The following is a 15,320-nucleotide window of genomic DNA, read 5'->3' on the forward strand; positions in this document are numbered from 1 at the left end:
CGGTGATATGTGTTTAGGGCTGGAGCACTTACAGATACATCATGTGCTGCATACAGAGACGGTGATATTTGTTTAGGGCTGGAGCACTTACAGTTACAGCATGTGTTGCATACAGAGGCACGTGATATGTGTTTAGGGCTGGAGCACTTACAGTTACAGCATGTGCTGTATACAGAGGCAGGTGATATGTGTTTAGGGCTGGAGCACTTACAGTTACAGCATGTGCTGCATACAGAGGCAGGTGATATGTGTTTAGGGCAGGAGCACTTACAGTTACAGCATGTGCTGCATACAGAGGCAGGTGATATGTGTTTAGGGCTGGAACACTTACAGTTACAGCATGTGCTGCATACAGAGGCAGGGGATATGTGTTTAGGGCTGGAGCCCTTACAGTTATAGCATGTGCTGCATACAGAGGCAGGTGATATGTGTTTAGGGCAGGAGCACTTACAGTTACAGCATGTGCTGCATACAGAGGCAGGTGATATGTGTTTATTGCAGGAGCACTTACAGTTATAGCATGTGCTGCATACAGAGGCAGGTGATATGTGTTTAGGGCTGGAACACTTACAGTTACAGCATGTGCTGCATACAGAGGCAGGTGATATGTGTTTAGGGCTGGAGCACTTACAGTTACAGCATGGGCTGGCATACAGAGGCAGGTGATATGTGTTTAGGGCTGGAGCACTTACAGTTACAGCATGTGCTGCATACAGAGGTAGGTGATATGTGTTTAGGGCAGGAGCACTTACAGTTATAGCATGTGCTGCATACAGAGGCAGGTGATATGTGTTTAGGGCTGGAGCACTTACAGTTACAGCATGTGCTGGGATACAGAGGCAGGTAATATGTGTTTATTGCAGGAGCACTTACAGTTATAGCATGTGCTGCATACAGAGGCAGGTGATATGTGTTTAGGGCAGGAGCACTTACAGTTACAGCACGTGCTGCATACAGAGGCAGGGGATATGTGTTTAGGGCTGGAGCACTTACAGTTACAGAATGTGCTGCATACAGAGGCAGGTGATATGTGTTTAGGGCTGGAGCACTTACAGTTACAGAATGTGCTGCATACAGAGGCAGGTGATATGTGTTTAGGGCTGGAGCACTTACAGTTACAGCATGTGCTGCATACAGAGGCAGGTGATATGTGTTTAAGGCTGGAGCACTTACAGTTACAGCATGTGCTGTATACAGAGGTAGGTGATATGTGTTTAGGGCTGGAGCACTTACAGTTACAGCATGTGCTGCATACAGAGGCAGGTGATATGTGTTTATTGCAGGAGCACTTACAGTTATAGCATGTGCTGCATACAGAGGCAGGTGATATGTGTTTAGGGCTGGAGCACTTACAGTTACAGCATGTGCTGGGATACAGAGGCAGGGGATATGTGTTTAGGGCAGGAGCACTTACAGTTATAGCATGTGCTGCATACAGAGGCAGGTGATATGTGTTTAGGGCTGGAGCACTTACAGTTACATCATGTGCTGCATACAGAGGCAGGTGATATGTGTTTAGGGCTGGAGCACTTACAGTTACAGCATGTGCTGCATACAGAGGCAGGTGATATATATTTAGGGCTGGAGCACTTACAGTTACAGCATGTGCTGCATACAGAGGCAGGGGATATGTGTTTATGGCAGGAGCACTTACAGTTACAGCATGTGCTGCATACAGAGGCAGGTGATATGTGTTTAGGGCAGGAGCACTTACAGTTACAGCATGTGCTGCATACAGAGGCAGGTGATATGTGTTTAGGGTTGGAGCACTTACAGTTACAGCATGTGCTGCATACAGAGGCAGGCGAAATGTGTTTAGGGCTGGAACACTTACAGTTACAGCATGTGCTGCATACAGAGGCAGGTGATATGTGTTTAGCTCTGCAGCACTTACAGTTATAGCATGTGCTGCATACAGAGACAGGTGATTTGTGTTTAGGGCTGGAGCACTTACAGTTACAGCATGTGCTGCATACAGAGGCAGGTGATATGTGTTTAGGACTGGGGCACTTACAGTTACAGCATGTGCTGCATACAGAGGCAGGGGATATGTGTTTAGGACTGGGGCACTTACAGTTACAGCATGTGCTGCATACAGAGGCAGGGGATATGTGTTTAGGGCTGGAGCACTTACAGTTACAGCATGTGCTGCATACAGAGGCAGGGGATATGTGTTTAGGGCTGGAGCACTTACAGTTACAGCATGTGCGGCTGCATACAGAGGCAGGTGATATGTGTTTAGGGCTGGAGCACTTACAGTTACATCATGTGCTGCATACAGAGGCAGGTGATATGTGTTTAGGGCAGGAGCACTTACAGTTACAGCATGTGCTGCATACAGAGGCAGGTGATATGTGTTTAGGGCAGGAGCACTTACAGTTACAGCATGTGCTGCATACAGAGGCAGGTGATATGTGTTTAGGGCTGGATCACTTACAGTTACAGCATGTGCTGCATACAGAGGCAGGTGATATGTGTTTAGGGCTGGATCACTTACAGTTACAGCATGTGCTGCATACAGAGGCAGGTGATATGTGTTTAGGGCAGGAGCACTTACAGTTACAGCATGTGCTGCATACAGAGGCAGGTGATATGTGTTTAGGGCTGGAGCACTTACAGTTACAGCATGTGCTGCATACAGAGGCAGGGGATATGTGTTTAGGGCTGGAGCACTTACAGTTACAGCATGGGCTGGCATACAGAGGCAGGTGATATGTGTTTAGGGCTGGAGCACTTACAGTTACAGCATGTGCTGCATACAGAGGCAGGTGATATGTGTTTAGGGCTGGAGCACTTACAGTTACAGCATGTGCTGCATACAGAGGCAGGGGATATGTGTTTAGGGCTGGAGCACTTACAGTTACAGCATGGGCTGCATACAGAGGCAGGTGATATGTGTTTAGGGCTGGAGCACTTACACTTACAGCATGTGCTGCATACAGAGGCGGGGGATATGTGTTTAGGGCAGGAGGACTTACAGTTACATCATGTGCTGCATACAGAGGTAGGTGATATGTGTTTAGGGCTGGGGAACTTACAGTTACAGCATGTGCTGCATACAGAGGCAGGTGTTATGTGTTTAGGGCTGGAGCACTTACAGTTACATCATGTGCTGCATACAGAGGCAGAGGATATGTGTTTAGGGCTGGAGCACTTACAGTTACAGCATGTGCTGTATACAGAGGCAGGTGATGTGTTTGGGGCTGGAGCACTTACAGTTACAGCATGTGCTGCATACAGAGGCAGGTGATATGTGTTTAGGACTGGGGCACTTACAGTTACAGCATGTGCTGCATACAGAGGCAGGGGATATGTGTTTAGGACTGGGGCACTTACAGTTACAGCATGTGCTGCATACAGAGGCAGGTGATATGTGTTTAGGGCTGCAGCACTTACAGTTACAGCATGTGCTGTATACAGAGACAGGTGATATGTGTTTAGGGCTGGAGCACTTACAGCTACAGCATGTTCTGCATACAGAGGCAGGGGATATGTGTTTAGGGCTGGAGCACTTACAGTTACAGCATGTGCTGCATACAGAGGCAGGTGATATGTGTTTAGGGATCGAACACTTACAGTTACAGCATGTGCTGCATACAGAGGCAGGTGATATGTGTTTATGGCTGGAGCACTTACAGTTACATCATGTGCTGCATACAGAGGTAGGTGATATGTGTTTATGGCTGGAGCACTTACAGTTACAGCATGTGCTGCATACAGAGGCAGGCGATATGTGTTTAGGGCTGGAGCACTTACAGTTACAGCATGTGCTGCATACAGAGGTAGGTGATATGTGTTTAGGGCTGGGGAACTTACAGTTACAGCATGTGCTGCATACAGAGGCAGGTGATATGTGTTTAGGGCTGGAGCACTTACAGTTACAGCATGTGCTGCATACAGAGGCAGGTGATATGTGTTTAGGGCTTGAGCACTTACAGTTACAGCATGTGCTGCATACAGAGGCAGGTGATATGTGTTTAGGGCAGGAGCACTTACAGTTACAGCATGTGCTGCATACAGAGGCAGGTGATATGTGTTTAGGGCTGGAGCACTTACAGTTACAGCATGTGCTGCATACAGAGGCAGGTGATATGTGTTTAGGGCTGGAGCTCTTACAGTTACAGCATGTGCTGCATACAGAGGCAGGTGATATGTGTTTAGGGCTGGAGCTCTTACAGTTACAGCATGTGCTGTATACAGAGGCAGGTGATATGTGTTTAGGGCTGGAGCACTTACAGTTACAGCATGTGCTGCATACAGAGGCAGGTGATATGTGTTTAGGGCTGGAGCACTTACAGTTACAGCATGTGCTGCATACAGACGGAGGTGATATGTGTTTAGGGCAGGAGCACTTACAGTTACAGCATGTGCTGTATACAGAGGCAGGTAATATGTGTTTAGGGCTGGAGCACTTACAGTTACATCATGTGCTGCATACAGAGGCAGGTGATATGGGTTTGAGGCTGAAGCAGGTAAACTATTTCACATACTTGTATACATAAAAAAAAAAAAAACTGTTTAAAATGTTTAAACACCTCCTCAACATTTATGAGTTGTCTTGAACTTGGGTCTAAGGTGTCCTGCATTGAAGTTTAGGAAATCTGGTCACCTGTACCACCCGCATTGCAACCACACAGCTATAAATAAATAAGAAATACACATCTGGGTGGCCATGGAGAAAGTGGGGTAAGGAGACCGGAAGGAAAATATCTTTTTTTTTCTCACGAAAACACAAATTGAAGGACAGGTAGGGAAGTAGGTTCATGGGTAATATACATAAGAAATTTCCTCTCTTGATTCAGGAAAAAGAATTTCCCTACAGAGTTTGTGAAGGACAAAGACTGTAAGGGCATTCAGTCTGGGATATGTATAGGGCTATCCTGCAAATTCATTTATTTTATATTTCAGAAAGCAATATGCCCAAATTAAAATGAGCCTTTTGACTCTTATCCACTGTCCAAATCTATGTCCCTAGTATGATGGGCAGTACCAAAAAAGAAGACTTTTCTAAAGTGTCATTTGATGATTTGGAATTGAACATACATAAGTGAACGTACAAGGTTTCAGTAATCAATATACATTTTATTGTAAATACTTATATACTAATATCTTATGGTTGCAATTATATGTGCTGTAATAAACATTTATCTGAACAAGAAGGAAAAGTTTATGGATATAGAATGATATCTAATTTATAAACACTGTAGTATAAAAATAATTGTGGCGCACTCTCCTGAATAACTGCTTACACCCCGACGGACTCTCGGCTTTAAATTTGCAACATATGGGACATCTATGAAGACACAAAGCACCTGGAGTAAGTAACTAATAACACCTTAATTTTGTATACTTTTATACTTGGTGTCTCATTACAGGATTCCAGGATCAAGTCTATCTCCTGTGGCTATTCCGCAATCGGATTTCCTGTATTTAACTGCAGCCCACCGTTGCTTTTAAAAATGTTCTTTTTTCCTCCCATATATGAATTGTATGCATGTTAATAAGTGTAATAGGGTATATCTGTATTTGTGTTGTATTTTTCATTATTATTTGTTGTTTGTTCTGGATATTGTCTGAGATTTCTATGTATAGGAGCCTTAAAGGTATACATTACCTATTACATTTTATTTTAATTCTATTTCTATGTGTATAGGTCCAAATATTTATGTATAGGGTCTTTTACTGATAATTTTTAACTCTGTTATAATAAATGTATTATCCTTTACACTAGACAGCCGGATACTGCACTTATTTAGTTCTGTACTGAGCGCCATAGCTTTAATTCAGTAGGTATAACAACACACTTAATTTTATTTGCATTCACGTTTCTTTGTATGGGGATATAGGGAGATTCCCACAAGCTGTGGCTTTATTTGCAAGTTTCTAATATCTAGCGCAGTGATCTAGTTTCCTTGTATCTGCATAAGAGGAAATATAATGCAAGTTCTTAATAGCACATTAAACACCTCTTGCCTGTGTGTAAAAAATGTATTTGTTTCACATTCACAAACAAATTCTGTAACCTATTTTTTCACAATGCTGCAAACGTCACAAACAAACTGTGTGATAGGTTAGAGCAGCGTACACAATCATTTACTACTAGTCCGAATTCACCACAATTAAAGGGACATACTAGTCAAAACTGACATATATATTAGAGCTTGAGAAGCAATTCTGCAAAACGCTGCCCCTGCTCAAAGAGCCAATGGGGGTTTATATGATGTACACTGGTTCATCTCCGACTCGCTGAGTGTTTGCTGGTACACTAGGCATGCACAGCATATATGCAGATGCCCTTTAACCCCTTAAGGGTATGTCTCTGGTGTTTCTATAAGGATTGCATTTTTAATAGCATGGTCAATTGGGCTAAAAGAAGCTACTCCCAGGTGGTAACCGGGCCATAGAACCAGCCACTGAGCGGTTGTTCATTTCTGCGTCTCTTTCTGTTTGTATAATCACAACGGAGCCATCATATGTTCCTATAACAGTTCCTGGGTTGTGCTTGGTAAGAAAACAATATTCTATAGCTTTTAGAGAAAGGTTGTTGAGAATCTTCTTTGTGTGTCCAGTTCTCAGCAGACAAGGGCATCAGCTTGTATTAGTTTCAGGAAAGGGTCACTACAGGAACTATTATTTTCTATTAGATCACCTACATTTGTTTTGTAAATTCTTACAGATTTCATTAAGAATAATAGAAATATAGATTGAAATCATTTTAAAGCACCAGCAATCTAAATTCAAAAGATATAATATGATGAACACTTGAGTGGTATCATGTATATGGTGTTGTCCTACATAGAGTCCTTTCTTGTGCAGTAGTGGGGTCTGTTAGGTCGGCTCTGCAGAAAGTATTTTAGGTTTCATTTTTCATACACTGCAGAATTACCTTTTGGATTAGAAAATTACATTTTACATTGTTGGTTGCTGTATGTATGATTAGAGCGTGAGACTGTCATGTTTTGCATACTGGAGAATGTGGTTATGCCTTTAGTGCATCCTCAGTGCTTGATCACATGATACACAGGATCTCCTACTCTCAGTTTACCAGTTTGCTCCACACCATAGTATTGCCCAAATAGTGGTGCAGTTTTATACAAGTGGCTCAGGTTTGCTTCACTCTTCCGGAAGGTTCTCAGTGTATCCAATGGTTCCTTGCGGGACATAACTCCAGTGTCTGGGTCCACAGTGGTGAGGATACAACGTCCGCATGCCATAACCCTTCTCAGCCTTATTGTGCCCACTCTGACATCATCCCAACCATCCTCTTCAAAAGCCTTACACTCTGAAACCACAATGCAAGGTCTAAAGTTCCCAAGGGTTACTGGTTTAGAAAGACGGCTGTTGAGGTCCACCAGAGAGGCCTCAGAAAGCAGCATTACTGGGCTGGCATCAGGATAAGCAATGATATCTGTATCTTTAAATGGCTTCTCCATGTCAGCACACTTGCGTGGCTGCATCACATCTGGCTCAAAGTGCACCAAGTGGTATGGCTCACTGCTTTGGAAATAGGAAGTCAGCCAATGAGATACTTCTTCTCCACAGTCTCGTCCCTGGATGTCACTCCCAAACACCCGGCAGTTCCTCACCTTGTTGCTCTTTGGAGGTGTTATTGGAATAAGTAATTTTTCCATCTCTGGAGCCTCTAAGCAAAGAGATTCTCCACGAGGATTTACTGAAATGAGGACGATGCGGGGTTCCTGCCTGCCAGTTACCATCTGCCCTTCTTCTGTCACCACCAACCATTGCCTGTCCCCAAGTTTCCCATTTATCAACCCAAGAATTGTACATTCGGCTTCCTGCACAGACACTGCTTTACATGACTTGATAGGGTAAATCAGAAGCTGGGACACAGTTGCCACCTGCCTCAGTTCCACTTTATACCTCCTCTGCCACCACCATATTAAAGAGGCTGCTGCTGTAATGCCCAGGCCAGCGGCACAAAACAACGACAAACGATTGCTTGGGAGGGACTGCACAGCAGATCGCAGAGTTCTTGAGATGCTTGCAGCTCCCAACATGGAGTCAGGCATTGTCAGTAACAGAAGAGGATGCAGTTCTGCTTTGCTCTGAGAATTAACAGGCTTCTTGCACTCTAAAAGAAGAAATAATATAGATATGAATGGATACACACTAAAACAATAAGAATTATACAAAACCAAACACTAGAGGTGAGATAGTCAATATTCTATAAAGAATGAAAAATAAAAAGGCAGAAAAGTATATTAATCATACTCAATGAAATTATAAACCAAAATGTGAAGGTACACGAGTATTATTGTTTGTATAGAATGCTCAGTGTGCAGGGAAATGTTCTGTGGATATCCGTTTACTCTGGGTAACATTTATGTTGAATAATTTTATTGTATTTTCCAGAAAAAAAAAAAAAAAAACAAGTAGAATTACAATAATATAATGTTACAGAACCAGGTCATGGTCCTTCATATACATAAATAAAATCTCAGTATAAAAGTCTACCCGGTGCCAGCATGTGGCACAATAAGGTTTTGGTGGGCCTAGAAATAAGCAATATAACATTGATACAGTATCTAATAACTTTTCCCAGAAAGGAAATCTAAACCAAAAGCCAGGGTATTCCGTCTTATTCGTGCTGATATATATAGGATACCCAATCCTAGTCGAAGCGGTCCTTAGAGAGTAATTGTTAGATTATCGCCTAACCCTAGTTCCTATAGGGAAATGAACTGTTCTTTAGTATCTAATAAATCGGAAGCTGTACTGCTTAATTGAAAGTAATGATTTATCTTATTGTGGATAAGCTGAAAAGTGGGAACCACTGACTTCCAAAATTGGGCAATAGTTTATTTAACAATGGTACAAACAAGGAATATAAATGTATTTGTTTTCATGTTAAACCCAGGTAATGGGTCATGAAGGAGAGCTTGAGTAGGGGTTAAAGAAATAGTTTTCTCAAGAATTTCACTCAATAATGAAGAGTATGAAGAGTAATGTTGAATACATGTGGACAGTGCCACCACATATGTGGGTATGTTCCTCTCTCAGCACATCCTCTTTAACAATTCCCTCTATTCGGGTCAGTGGTATGCATACGGGAGGGGTGAAAATACCACCTAAATGCTACTTTCATGTAATTCCCTTTTAAGTGAGCACATATTGAAAAAGAAGATCCCCTGTTCAGAATATTATACCATTTCTCAGATGTCCAAGAAAAATCAAAATCACTTTCCCATTTGTACATAAAAGGAAGCTTGGATGCAACAGATGGAGCATTAAAAATGAAGTATAGTTTTGATATAATACCTTGTGTGCGATTCGAGTTTAAGCATAAATGTTCAAGGTATGTGTCGTTACCTTTAATATTTCTGCTCTAAGTTACAAGTAATGATACCATTAGGTTTGTCTTGAACACAAAGTCCAGCCTATGTGTTGAAGTCTATGAATTTCTGATTCTGTAGTGTGTCAGCGATGCGATATAACTCTCTAATTGCCATTTTGTCATGAAGGGCTATGTCAAATCTAGTGGAGAATCTCACTAGGGGTGTCGCCCTAGATTTTTCTGAAAATAAGCTAAAATTTAGTGTTTAATGAATCCCATAAGGCTACAGTGTGGAAAACAGAGGAGAAAGTTCTCCAAACTATGGGTCTATCAGACCATAATAGTTTGTAAATTGGGTATACCTGTATCATGTCAGCTTCTAATTGAACCCATTGGATATAATCTGTTTTATTATGCCATAAAGTCATTTGGGCCATCCTTGCTGCATAATAATAAGCTAGTAAATCTGGGGAGTCCCATACCACCCCCCCCCCTTTTGTTGGAACATAAAGTGTGTCTATTAGTCCTAGGTTTCTTCCCCTGCCATATAAAAGAGATGATATCTTTTTGGAGACGTTTTAGGATTGTCACTGGTACTGAGATCGGAAGGGATCTGAATAAATATAACAGTTTAGAGAGTATAGTCATTTTGACTGCAGTTAAACTACCATATAGTGAGATGTTCTGTTTCTCCCATCTCTGGATTAAACCTTTTATCTGAGAAAACAAGGGTCGGTAATTGAGGTGATATAGTGAGACTATTTTGTTTGAGAGAGAAATTCCAAGATAGCGCATCCCCTCGTCCACCCAGGCAAAATTGAAATTAATCTCAATTAATTTCTTAGTATGTTGTGGCAAATTAATGCTAATGGCTTCACACTTATCATTGTTAAAGGGACACTGAAGCCACATTTTTTCTTTCTGCATTCAGATAGAGCATGAAATTTTAAGCAACTTTCTAATTTACTCCTATTATCAAATTTTCTTCATACTCTTGGTATCTTTATTTAAAATGCAAGAATGTAAGTTTAGATGCCGGCCCATTTTTGGTGAACAACCTGGGTTGTCCTTGCTGATTGGTGGATAAATTCATCCACCATTGAGAAAGTGCTGTCCAGAGTTCTAAATAAATGCCTTCTTTTTCAAATAAAGATATCAAGAGAATGAAGAAAAATTGATAATAGTTGTAAATTAGAAAGTTGCTTAAAATTGCATGCTCTATCTGAATCACGAAAGAAAAAAATTGGGTTCAGTATCCCTTTAATCTTGTAACCTGATATTCTAGTAAACTTGTCAATGGTAGAATAGATCAGGGGTAGGGAAATCATGGCTTTACTTATGGATAGAATGATATCATCCGCGAACAGACTAATTTTATATTCATCGGAGTTCACATTAATCCCCGCAATATCTTTATTCTGGCGAATATGAGCTACCAAAGGCTCAATGCATAGTGCAAAAAGCAGTGGGGACAAAATATTTATAGGCTTTGATTTATACCCTGCTTTTTTAACAAAAGCAGTCGGTTGAGAGTAAATAGAGGATATTGCAGTCTTAAAATTGCCTGTGATGCCCATTGTCTCCAGCACTGAATCTAAGTAGTCCCAATAGATACGGTCAAATGCCTTCTCTGCATCCAGAGAAAGAAACAGAGAAGGCACCTTATTAACCACTGAACAATCCAATAAGTCTATCACTTTTCTAACATTGTCTGGGGCTTCCCTATTAAGTATAAATCATACTTGATCTGGGTGGATGAGCTTCGGCATTAGATTGTTTAGTCTGGATGCTAGAATTTTGGAAAAGATCTTGATATCCTGATTTATCAGGGATATTGGCCTATAATTCTTGCAGTGATGCTTATTTTTACCTGGCTTTGGGATCACCGAAATACGGGCCATTAAAAATGCTTTAGGGATATTTCCTCCTTCTAACCTGATTGAATGTGGTAAGTAGTAGAGGGTCTAATTCTTCAAGAAACTGTTTATAAAATATGCTAGAGTATCCATCAGGGCCTGGATCCTTGCTAAGCTTCAAGTTTCGTATAATTTGCCTTACCTTCTGTAGAGTAATAGGTGAATTCAAGCTGGTTAAGTCATCAGAGTCTAATTTAGGTAGACTACAAGCTTGAATAAAGTCCTGAGTGTTAAATGTGTGTTGTGTGCTATCGGGGAAGGGCATAAACAGATTGGTAGTAAGTAGCAAATGTATCTGCAATATTCTGTGGGGGGTTAGTAATGGTTCTGTTAGGTTTTTGTAGCTGTGGAACGGTTGTTAGTCTGGTTAGATCCTTTAATCTATTAGCCAGCATTTTATCAGGCTTGTTAGCATAAATTAAATATTGTGTATCTATGAGTTTTAAAGATCTAGTAGCTTCTAAACATAGAAGATTATTTAAGGTTTCCCTTTTGGAGTTAAGTGTTTGCAAAAGTGCAGGATTATTTGTGGAACAATGTTCGGCATGTAATTGTCTGATATCTTTCTTAAGGCTATCTATCAATAGCTGTGAGCTTTTCGTTTTAATACTAGCTTCCTTTATTAGTAACTCTTGTGTAAAGGCTTTAAGAGCACCCCATACAAATGAAGGATTTCTGACTGTTGGTTTGTCTCCATGAACCCTATTATTGGGTAACATTATATTTAAACTAAGGGTCCACTCATCTGAATTCACCATTACCAACTGGTTGTATTTGATCAGTTATTAAAAATTAGCAACTTATTGTAATTAGTTGATACCAATCTATCATAAATATATTTAACAGTGAGAAATTATTTTCATGTAATATTGCCATTTATATGACTGTCCTCTTCACACACAATTTCATTCAAAAAGTAACTTCCTAGCACATGAAATGTATATGTCTTAAATATTAACAACTCATATAAATTATGTCAGTCTATGGTCTAATACTGCTCCTGAAAATACTCCTTAGGGCCTTTAAAGGAGGACATTAGTTGAAATACATTTTGTAATCAAAAGAGCTTAGTGAAGCAATTCAAGGCCAAGTGAGGGCTGAAATTCTTCTCAGCACTATATTGTAGCTAAATTGAATTTTTCTAAGGAGGCAATACAATATACACTGGAGAGATTGTCTAAACCAAAGCATTTTAAATCAAAGCAAGACCAGGCAGACCTAAAGTGACCGCACCATCAGAAGACCAGTATATCACACTAACATCATTATGTAATAGAACAGCATCTGCATGCACAATCAAGGTTAGCTGAACCAGGAATTACCCGCACCACTAAGCAATAGCACAGTCAAAAAATTACTGACAAAGTGTGGTCTTTATTGTAAATCAGTGCTTATATCTCCATCAAAAAGTCAACTGAAAACACTTAGCATAGGCAGAACAATACAGATATTTTACAGTGAAAAACTAGAAAAACATGGATGTTTAATGATAAATCAAAAGAGTTTATGTATTCGAATTTAGATTGTAATAGTATTTCTAATGCTTTTAAATGTAATATTCGAATTATGCAATATTCGAATTCGAAAAATTCGAATTTATATTCGAATTCGAAAAATTCGAATTTATATTCGAATTCGAAAAATTCGAATTTATATTCGAATTCGAAAAATTCGAATTTATATTCGAATTCGAAAAATTCGAATTTATATTCGAATTCGAAAAATTCGAATTTATATTCGAATTCGAAAAATTCGAATTTCGAATGTAGACATTCGATATAATTATAAACATTCGAATTCGAAAGTGACATTCGAAAACTGTAAATAACATTCGATTTTCGAATTTTTAAGAATATTCGTTCTTATCGACATTCGAATTTAGAATTCGAATTTCGGTAATAACATTCGTTCTACATTCGAAAATTTGCACATTCGCCCATCCCTAGTTATGATACCAGAGGGGTGAGGTGCATTAGTGTGATGGTATAAGAGGGGCGTTAAGTGTGATGGTATCAGAGGGGTGTGATGGTATCACAGAATTGAGATGCATTAGTGTGATGGTATAAGAGCGGCGTTAGTGTTATGGTATCAGAGGGGTGTGATGGTATCACAGAATTGAGATGCATTAGTGTGATGGTGTCAGAGGAATGAGGTGCGTTAGTGTGATGGTATCAGAGGGGTGAGGTGTGTGTGTTGGCAGGGCCTCCACTACAAATTATGGGTCCCCTGACTTAACCATTGATCAGCCCCCACCCCCCCCTTGACGTGCAATTTTTGACCAAGTGACTAAAACGTATATGCACTTTATTCTTAAGTGTAGTCAAACTTGGAAATGTTTTAAAGGTGTAGCACACAAACACAGAAATACTCATACACTGAAACACACACTCACACATAAGGATTCACATAAAGACACTCTAGCAGACACGCAAAGAAACACACAAACATACTCAGACACAGACACCAAAACAGACACTCAGCACTTGTTTACATTGACCTGACAAGTAATGAGGTAGACTACAGTTTTGTCAAAAATGGAGATTTACAAACCAAAATATGGAGTTCTGATTATCTTTTTGTCAAGGAAGATGACAACAGCATGCAGTGGCTGAAAGGAAGGACCCTGAACTGCCTAAACAATAATTTAAAGGTTAAATGGTGGATTGGTGACTTCCAGAAAGGTCTCCTTAGTCTCAAAGTCTGTAGAAAGATGTGAATAATCAGTAGTAAGGTCAAAATGTCCTAAAAAGAAAAAGACAATGGACACACACACAAACTCAAACACAAACTTGCACATACACCCAAGGAAACACAGCCAGAGACAGCCTCAGAAAACACACAAAGACACACACACAACCACATAAAACACACAAAGACATACACACACCCTCACAGAGACACCCACAGAAAACACACAGACATACGCACACACTCTCACAGAGACATCCAGAGAAAATACACAGACATACATACACACACACCCTCACAGAGACACCCATAGAAAAAGCACAAAGACATACGCACACACCCTCACAGACATCCACAGAAAATGCACAAAGACATACACACCCACCCTCAGAGAGAGACCCACAGAAAAAATACATACACACTCATAGAGACACAAATAAAAGCACAAAGACATAAACACAGACACCCACAGAAAAACTCATGGGAGGTAAAATGTCTGTACATTGCATCCCCTAAATCAACAGTGTGTGACATGCATGATAAAAAAAAATGCAGACATTAAGAGATCACTTTTTAAAGAATCATATTTGTAAATGTGCAAAAAAAAAATATTTCTGTGAATTCAAAACTGTACATTAATGATCTCGGTAGATGGCTAGATGAAGAAAAGTACTTTTGAAAGGTTGACATATGTTTGTTTTCCCCAACCAAGAGCACCACTTCAAATATGGTGTACAAATGTTCCCATCTGTCAGCTGTACTTATGGATTTTGAAAATGCTGTACTCTATATGGTCTTGGTGGAACCATAAGCTGTGGTACTCATACCATTAGATCTGGTTAAATGCAGGATTTAGGCTTGTTGGTATTTATTTCAAAATGAAGTCAGTTGTAGTGTAAACTGAACAGTGTTAAGTTAACCTGTCTCATTTCAAACACTGAGCAATCTTAGTCTGAGAGTATAACATGTTATGCAGATGTAAAAATCTTAGACAAAATGCCTCCTTCCATCTGGAAAGTCCTTGCATAAAGGGGAAGTAAACTGGAATGATATATATATATATAGATATATATATATATATATATATATATATATAAATAAATAAAAAAAACTCATCTGCAAAAAGGGCACCTACCATTTGTGTATTTAGGAGGAAACATTTCTGCATGGCTTTAAATATAGAATTTCTACAGCATTGTCAAATAATCATAAATACACTGCTGCATATTTCTAAAAAAAAATGTGTTTTTATGGACCACACTAAAGATACAATCCGAAATTGCACAAAGAAATAAAAAACATTTACTAAGTAAGTCCTACCTTCTCTGCAAATGAAAGTGATTGGCCGTCTGACTCAGACACACAGTGTAAAAACTGAAGTGCCAAGTCTGTCTCACACTGTGCAAAGTGGTTTAGTGCAC

The 15,320-nt window shown here is 39.9% G+C and overlaps 1 protein-coding gene across 4 annotated transcripts in view; it reads right to left on the reverse strand.

Moving 5' to 3' along the window:
- Nucleotides 1–5,061: 5,061 nt before the first annotated feature.
- The window catches only part of LOC128648390 (mitochondrial amidoxime-reducing component 1), a 30,081-nt gene continuing 19,822 nt past the window's right edge, over nt 5,062–15,320 (reverse strand). For all 4 annotated transcript variants that reach the window (XM_053701007.1, XM_053701005.1, XM_053701004.1 and 1 more), the window contains exon 2: nt 5,062–8,092. In XM_053701007.1, the coding sequence (XP_053556982.1) occupies nt 6,999–8,030 (1,032 nt within the window). In that variant the 5' untranslated portion in view covers nt 8,031–8,092 and the 3' untranslated portion in view covers nt 5,062–6,998. The remainder of the gene's footprint in view (nt 8,093–15,320) is intronic.

Source organism: Bombina bombina, chromosome 2 (genome assembly GCF_027579735.1).
Source record: "Bombina bombina isolate aBomBom1 chromosome 2, aBomBom1.pri, whole genome shotgun sequence".
Classification (NCBI taxonomy): domain Eukaryota; kingdom Metazoa; phylum Chordata; class Amphibia; order Anura; family Bombinatoridae; genus Bombina; species Bombina bombina.